The following is an 8338-nucleotide window of genomic DNA, read 5'->3' on the forward strand; positions in this document are numbered from 1 at the left end:
CATACTCCACTTGAGACATGTACCGACTCCATGCTGCATGGCCCAGCAGTTTTTCTCTGGCCATGCATTTCCACTTCTCACGTCACTCAGATGAGCAGGGTCCAGAGCAGCAGCATGCCTCATGGGCATCAGTGTGCATGGCAAAAGTCACACAGTCATATGTGTTCATTTATTCCTTCACTCCACACCCCTAAGCATCTGTTCAAGGTCCTGCCATACCTGTCAGCCCTTTCCAGTCTCCCACCTTGTGGATGTGGGTCCACAAACCTGCACCCCTTCTCTATCCCAGACTGCAGCACTGATATCTCAAAGCTTCGTAACCTGCAGATGTGTGCACTCTCACTCCTTACCTGTGCTGCTCCCCTAACATGCAACGGCCACTCCTCTGATGACCCCCGACCCCAGCGGAGCTCCCTGGGCGTCATGCTCCCCGATGTAGTCCCTGCTGAGATCCCTTAGGACACAGGAGGGTCTCAGTCATCTCTATATACCATAGATCAGGACAGAGTTTGGCTCAACGGACATGCCCTGAGCACCTACCACACACCTGACACTTCTCTGAGCTATTTACTGACTTGTGTGCCATTGCTATCCGCAATGCAGAGGAATGAAGTCAAGTCTAAGAAAGTTAGCCTGCTCTAGGGTGCAGTAACAGAGCAAGTGCTCAGCTAAGGACTTGGGCTCTGTAGTCTGTACCTGATTCGCTACCAGTGGACTTGTGTTTTGCACAGATACTTACTGACCACATGCCAGTTACTACTTAGTAGACAAAAATGAACCAAGTCCACCCTTGCAAAACTTATAATCAGAAATAAACAAGTGTAATTCTTGTAGGTGTTAAGAAAGGAAATAAAGCGAGATGAAGAGATAAAAAGTGACTGATGGGACTTGTTGGTCTTTTAGAATGGTCACAGTAGGTCTGAGATCAATTGCGCAAAAGACTTAATTTATTAAGTAAAGGAGTAGGTGTCAATGGAACAGCCATGAGCCTGGAGTAAGACTGTTCTGCTACTAGTAGTCTTAGGCCATGTGGCCTTGGGCAAGGGACTCAGCCTCTCTGAGCCTCAGTTTCCTCATCTCTCAGAGACCTGTGATAATTTATACTGGTTTGCAGTTATGAGGGAGAAGTGTGTGTGTAAAGCACCTGGGTTACGGTAAGCTCACGCTGAGGCCACGGCATACACACAGAGCTGAGAGCTACACTGGCCTTCTTGCCCCAAATTGCCCTTCCCGCTGCAGAGGCACTGTCCTCCCCTCACCTTCCCTCTTCCGTCTCCAAAAGAACTGAATGAAGCCTGTGGCCATTGGGGGCCAGTTGCAGCGCAGCCCACTTGCGCCCCCTGCTGACAGAATGCAGCACTGCAGCTGTCCACAAGCCTGCAGTCCCTCTCCTTCCAAAGGCCTTCACTGGGCACTCACCAACTGCTAGGCACTGGGAATGGAGACGGACAAAAGATCCTCTCTGCCCCTGAGAGCTCAGAGGGTCCCACATGAAAGCAGGCAGTGACAACCCAGAGAGGAGCTGCCAGCACCCATGAAACTATAGATAAGCACAAGGAGGGAATGAACAACCCTGCCGGGGGTTGGGAAGACTTCTTAGAGGGTAACTCCTAAATCAAAGCCTGACCAAGGGACAAAACGGTGAAAGGAAGGCATTCCAGGCAAAGGGAAATGTACATGCAAAATCATGGAAGTATGAAAGTAGACACTGACTGATAACCTGCTTGATCATGCTACATCACTAGAGCTTCCTGCCAAGAGAGCTTGGCTAAAGAATGACAAAGGATGCTGGTTCCCAGAACGGTCATGATGGTCCACCACTAGCCATCCCAGGAAATGCAAGCATTATCTCAAGAAAGAGCTTTTATTCCCAGGGCAGAGTCTCCTGTGTCCTTTATTATCACACATAGGCTCTGTTACTCTCTCAAGAAAAGGCCCTCCTGTCTCAGTCAAGTGACAATCTTTGCAACCTTGGCCAGGTACTTTCCCTTCTTTCTTTCTTTCTTTCTTTCTTTCTTTCTTTTTTTTTTTTTTGGAGAGGTTTTTGCCATAGGGCGCATGCGCTTGCCAGAAAGAGAGAGACAGAGAGACAGAAAGCGAGAAATCACCCCCCAGAGGGGATGGCCACGCCGCAATCCCTTCTCCTCCATTCTCCTCTCAGGACCTTGGGCACGTATGCACACACGCCCAGCGTGAGTTTCAGCCACCGGGTCCGGGACTTGAACCACGGTCAACTACATGGAAGTTCAGCGACATAGCCATTACGCTAACTGCTGGTCCCCAGGTCCTTTCCCTTCTGCAACTCAGTCTCCTTACCCAAATCCCTCTCAAATAGCCACTTGAATTAACAGCTCTGCAAGCTCTTAGCATTGCAGGGGAAAGACCCCATGGTCTGCCAGGGCCTAGAAACACCCTGGCAGTCCACAAGCAGAGCCAGCCAGCTGATGGAGAAAGGCAGCACCATTCAGATGGTCCAGTCTCTCAGATGCACAAAACAGCGGCCTCCACTGCCACTGCTCACAACCCCCACAGAAGTCAGAAATCCATGCAGTTTATTTCAGGTGTTTTATTAAGTGGGCCATATTGTAGCTGGTTTCTAAGTTGCAAAACAACATAAATTTAACAATAGTAACAGCCAGTTAGTCATGACAAGCTTCTCTTTTCCTTTAAAAAAAAAAGAGAGAGAATAAAATACTTAAACACACAACGGAGGGTTAAATAAATAAAACATTTAAAAAGAAAAGAAGAACCTGTTAAACATGTTTGTGTTTGCTTCTATGCAAGGTGACACTGAGAGGAACTGTGATTTTTGGCACAAGGACGCATCTCAGCGTGTCTCCTTCCCAAATAATACTGACAGAAAAAGAAAAGACATGGGACTGATGCTTCAGTGCTTGCTTAGGGCACTACTAAAAATCCCTTTGATTGGAGCATGGGGTTCCCACTCAGCACATCAGTGTGTGGCCCGTGAAAGCCTAATATCCATAACAATGTTAATATAGAAAACATTAGTTTAAAAACGATGTGGAATGGCCTCATTAACGTGACGGGGCGAGAAAGCAGAACTGCCCCACACGCAGCGCCAGGCTCAGTCCAGGGAGGCCGCAGGCTCCCAGCACGCGGCCATGGCGAGGGAGGGCACCAGCTTCAAAATAAGCAGCACCAACCTCGCTCCCTTTCCCTTTCACTCTTTCACATGAAAGTGTGTAAAAAGCAAATCAGCAAATAAACTCTAAAATAGATTATTTATTCCAAAAATCCTCTAGTTTTCTTTTTACAGTGAGTGTACATCTACTCTCGTCTCCTGTACAACTCTCTTAAGTCCCCTGGGGAAGAAGGGTCAGAGCTGCAGGGTGAGAGTCTCTGGGTCTTGCTGGCTGGTGTTGGGAGGTCAGATGTCGATGCCCTTGACCAGTGATGTCTCCAGCGTGATGTTGAACTCCTGCAATGTCTGCAGCACACGGATCAAGGAATTGACAAGTGTATGGTCTTTGATCAGTGCCACGTCCTCATACATGTGTGCAGTGATGGGGCAGTCAGCCAGCAGGGCAATCCAGTGGTGGAGGAGGTGATCTCTGGCAGGGCAGGAGTGATCCAGGAAGGTCAGAGGAGCGAGGGAGGAGGAAGAGAGATGGTCAGTACAAGGCCAAGGGGGAAACCTTGAACTGCGTCTGAAGCTGGAGAAGCTGGCAGTTTCTCCATCCCTCTTCCCTTCCACAACAGGCAAGAGGCCTTACAGGTTTTTTAAAAAAATCTTTTACAGAGATTTTTGCTGTAGGGTGCATGTACTCACTGGAGAGACAGAGAGAAAAAGTGAGAGATCACCCCACACTGCAATACTCTCTCCTTCGTATTCTTCTTGGAATTTGGGGCATGCACATACATGTGCCCAACATGAGCCTCAAGCCTATGGGTCTGGGACTTGAACCGCAGTCAGGCATGTAAGAGTACAGTGCCCCAACAACTTCATCACCTGCTGCCCCCCAGCCCCTTACAAGGTTTTAAAAGGCTTCTGGGGCCAGCAGGTTGAGTGGATTCCCACATGGTCAACCACAGTTTGAGTTCCAGAATCAGCAGCTTGAAAATCATACAGGCATATGTGCATGCATACCCAAAATCCTGAGAGGAGAATGGAAAAGGGAAGACAGAAGGTGATTTCCTAGTTTCTCTCTGTCAATCACATGTGCCCTATGGCAAAAATTTAAAATAAAAAAATAATAAAAAAAGGCGGCTCCCCCTGGTAGCTGCCCAGCTCCAGAGGCACTAACCCAACCTGACTCAAATCAGCCCTGTCATCTGTACCCAGGCCTGCTCCTCCTCACTGCCTCCCTCACTCTTCCTCAATAATCTCACCACCAAACCCTCTACCCAACAGTCTCTCTGGGGCCATCTCTACCAGGAATAAATTGCACCATACTCACACAGCACTTAGCACATGCGGGCACTGGTGTTCAGAATAATTTTTCATTATCCGCACTCTACAGATGAAGAAAGTGATGTATGTAGAGGCTAAAGAGCTTGTCCAAGATCACACAGCTACTGTGTGGATGACTTAAAATGTAAACCTGGTAAATCTGTTCTAGAGTCTGTTTTTACCACGCCAACTCACTGCCTCCCTCATGCGACCTGAATAAGCTCCCACCGTCAGTTTATTTGGGCATCGTGTTCTCTCATCTGACCCAATATGTCTGCCACAACACTCACCACTCATGATGTAAGATTAGTACTATTTCAGTTCCCTGATTAAACAACTCTGTCCTAATATGAAAGGACTCCACCTCTCCCAGTCTTTAACTCCCTGCCCCAACTGTGCTTCCTGTTGCTGCCCTTCCCCACTCTGCTGTGCTCCCTTCATTCTGCTCTAGTGTCTCATGACAGGCTCACCTCCAGCACGGCCTCCTCCCTGACCTCTCTCCTCTGCATCCTCACCATATCTCGTGAATGTGTACTTCTTTTCTGGATTCCCACAACCTTCTGCCTTGTTCTGTATTTAATTAGGACAAATGAACTTCTAAACAGTAGAAGCCATGTTTTATTCAGCTCTTTTCCCATCACCTTCCTTAAGGCCTAGCATATTCGAATATTTATTGAAGGAATGAGTGGATACAGATAACCCCACTTCAAATTTCCCGGGGGGGGGCAGTTTTGATCCTTCCCATCAAAATGTGGTCCCTCTCCCTGAGTTACACACACTCATCCCCACAGGCCCATATTGATACGTGAGACATAAAGGAAACCAGGGGCCTCTAGAAAGCTCCCCCGCCCCCAAGGCCTCACCTACCCAAGGGCGTGTGGTCATTAGCCACTGTCCCCTGGGCATACCACCAGGTCTCCAGCACCCTCCCAGGGCTAGCTGCTGTACAATGGGTGCTGAGGCTGCAGTCAGTACCTGGCTCCCAAGCACACCAGCATCTGAAACTTGCCATCCTTGCCGATGTTCCGAGAAGTATTGTTGATTGCTGTGACAAATCGGCAGAAGTTCCGGGCCCTTGTATGCCAGTTTTCCTCAGGGACTACTTCATTCTGCTCCAATGTCTCATAATAAGTTTGTGCTTTTTCTGGGAAGAGGGGAAAAAAGCTTTCCAGTGACAAAGGATCTCAATAGCAACCTGGCTCTGACTGCTATGCAGGCTTCTTGCCATATCTGTAGCCTCTCCAAGTCCATGAAGATAACTGAATGAGAATAGTCTGAGTGTTCTGATGCTACTGGTCATATTTCAAAATGACCCTTGTGTCCCTATCCTTATTTTTAAATTTTACTTATGTGGTCCTTGATATAAATATGGTCCTTTTACTAGTCTAGATAAACAAGAGAACCCTGATGATGATTTCTGGCATGAAATCCTCCCAGTGGGTGTAACACAGGGCTTGGCCTCCACTACCTACACTTGGCCCTTAGATCTACAAGGAGAAAGTCTGAAGACTCAGGACCAAGCCTCCACCCAAACAGATGGTGGAGGTCTAGAAAGAATCTTTTCTCTCTAATTTTCAGGAGGTAAGGGTAAATGAAAGAGACAGAAGGGCTCCTGTCTTCCCTTCAAGAAAAACCAGGGAAGACAAACAACAGATCTAACTGGAGAGTCACCTAACTTGGATTCTCATCTTAGATCCCAGAGGTCGCACCCAGTCCCCTTTGTTTCTGTATGCTTCTCCCACCTGCAAACCCTAGGCCAACTCACCCAGGAAATCCCAAATGAAGACATTTTTGAAGAGCCGGGGTGATTTAAATCCATGCTGGAAAGCTTGTTCCAGGGCTGAGACAAGGCCACACTCTCCACAAAGCAACAACGTCAGACTGCCTCGCTACAGAAAGAAACAAACAGGATGTGCTAGGCTGGCCTCGGCTAAGCTGCCCTCCCACAACTGCGACCACAAAGGTATACCACCCAGAGCTGGCACTGCAGCAAACGTCAGCAAGGACCCAGTCTGTGGCTCTAGCACCAGGCACAGGCTTGGCTAAGAGCAGCTCTCAGGGAAGAGGTGCCGAACTGATGGGTCACGCACAAGGAGAATCCCCACCAGGTACAAAGTCAGTGTGGCCATGGTTCAAGGAGTCCCAGGCAAATCCCACAGAGGACAGAAATAAGCACTGTTCCATGGACTCCATGAGGTCATCAGTGTGAGGGAGAGGCACCCTAGTGGAAAGTGTCTGCTCCATCTCAAACTGGCTACGGCACACACTTTACAAGTCTCAGGGCTGTCTAGGGCACACACAGGCCTGGAGGAGCACAAGATCACTGGATAAACAAGATTACTCCCTTACTCAACACAGAGCCCTGGTTGGCGGGCAGAAAGGCTCACCTCTTTCTCAGGCTTATGGAAGTGCTTCACGATGCCATTGACTGCCTCCCCGATGGACTCCTGGATCTGCCCCGTATTGAGTTCTGATAAAAATCAAGCAGACATCCCTAACCAATCTCAGAGACTAACAGTGCCTAGCTGACTAAAGACCCAGGGCAGAGGGAGGCCTTGGAGAGGTGGGTTGGCTGGACCCTGGGAAACAAAGGTTCTTGCCACCCTACTTGACTGATCTAGCTCTTCCCAAAAGTCTTAGGAAAAAGTGAAAGCTAAAACCTTAGAGTTCTGACTCTTAAGAGATGCTGGTAAGGTTTATTTTCCATTTTACCCTAGAAGTTTTGGCAACCAAAAGAGGACCAAGACTAAGTAGTTAAGCCCAAGAACCAGGAAGACCAGAAAGCAGACCAGTATGCTCTATGGGATCAAGTGCAAGTAACACAGAGCGCCGAGACTGGCTGTATGGGCTCTCCTTCCTCCTTCCAGGCCTCTAAGGAGAGTGCCAAATAACCTGGCTGATTTATGAGGCAGCCATAGAGGCTGGGATCTGGGTTCCCACATCTGCCATTCCCCAGGCTGGGTGGTGCGAGGGTCTGGCCCTTTCTCCCACTTACTGGGTTTGTTGTTGGGTGAGATGGTTACAAGCCTTCGGATGACGCTGGGGGACTGCTGCAGCGGTGGGGTCCGGCATGGCCTTTCATCCACCTCAGGCTGTGAGGTCAACAGCTCCCCAACCAGGACCCTCTCCAGGCTTCCATCGTCCATGCCCTTCCCCAACCACCGTCCACATGGGAACCTGAAAGCCAGGCAGTGGCCTGTCAGAGTTGCTGGCTCTTCCTGTGTCCTTTCCTTAGAGCTATCAACTGAGAGCATCCTAAAGGAAGGCTCCGAGACCAGACAGGGACTCCCTCAAGATTGTTTGTCTCACTATGTCTTTAGAGAAGCCACCTGAGTAGCACTAGTGGCCTGGAACCTTACAAAGCAATACTATATATTTTCACTTGGAAAGTGCATGAGGCATAGCCAAACAGGAAGTTACCTATTTCTTTCCAAGTGCATGAGGCATAGCCAAACAGGAAGTTACCTCAGCCTATCACAACATACAGGATCTCCTTGAGAGAGACATCCTTGGCATAGCTGAGGACACACTTACTTGTAGGTATGTCCTGTGATCTCATTCCTGACCATCACATATTCCACCAACCATTTGGCATATAGCCCAGAGTTATCATGGCCAATCTGGACAGTAGTGAGCTTCCCCAAGTTCTGGCACTATGAGAGAACAGAGACAACAGAGTCAGGAAAATAGGAAAAAAGAGCAGCAATTCTCAGAGGCACAGACCAACCAGCTGCCTACAGCTCGGCCCCTCAGCCTCCAGGAGAGCAGAGTTCTCAGCTCCACCTACTTCCAGGGCTGGGGTATAGCACCCTGCCATGAGTGGCCCACAGATGAGAAAGATGCTGCTACTAACACTGGGGCTAGAGCCTGAAAACAAAAAGCTCTAGAAGTGAGTTCCAAGGTCATTGGAGACATTTGGGTTCA

General features: G+C 48.9%; 1 protein-coding gene across 1 annotated transcript in view; it reads right to left on the minus strand.

Annotated features, from left to right (window-relative positions):
• Positions 1-2551: 2551 nt before the first annotated feature.
• The window catches only part of DENND5A (DENN domain containing 5A), a gene marked incomplete in the record, with an annotated part of 83766 nt that continues 77979 nt past the window's right edge, over positions 2552-8338 (minus strand). The window contains 6 exon segments of the mRNA XM_014581889.2: positions 2552-3575; positions 5390-5558; positions 6180-6303; positions 6802-6884; positions 7410-7591; positions 7949-8067. Of these exon segments, the coding sequence (XP_014437375.1) occupies positions 3392-3575; positions 5390-5558; positions 6180-6303; positions 6802-6884; positions 7410-7591; positions 7949-8067 (861 nt within the window).

The sequence above is a fragment of the Tupaia chinensis genome, unplaced genomic scaffold, assembly GCF_000334495.1.
Source record: "Tupaia chinensis unplaced genomic scaffold, TupChi_1.0 Scaffold141165_1, whole genome shotgun sequence".
Classification (NCBI taxonomy): Eukaryota; Metazoa; Chordata; class Mammalia; order Scandentia; family Tupaiidae; genus Tupaia; species Tupaia belangeri.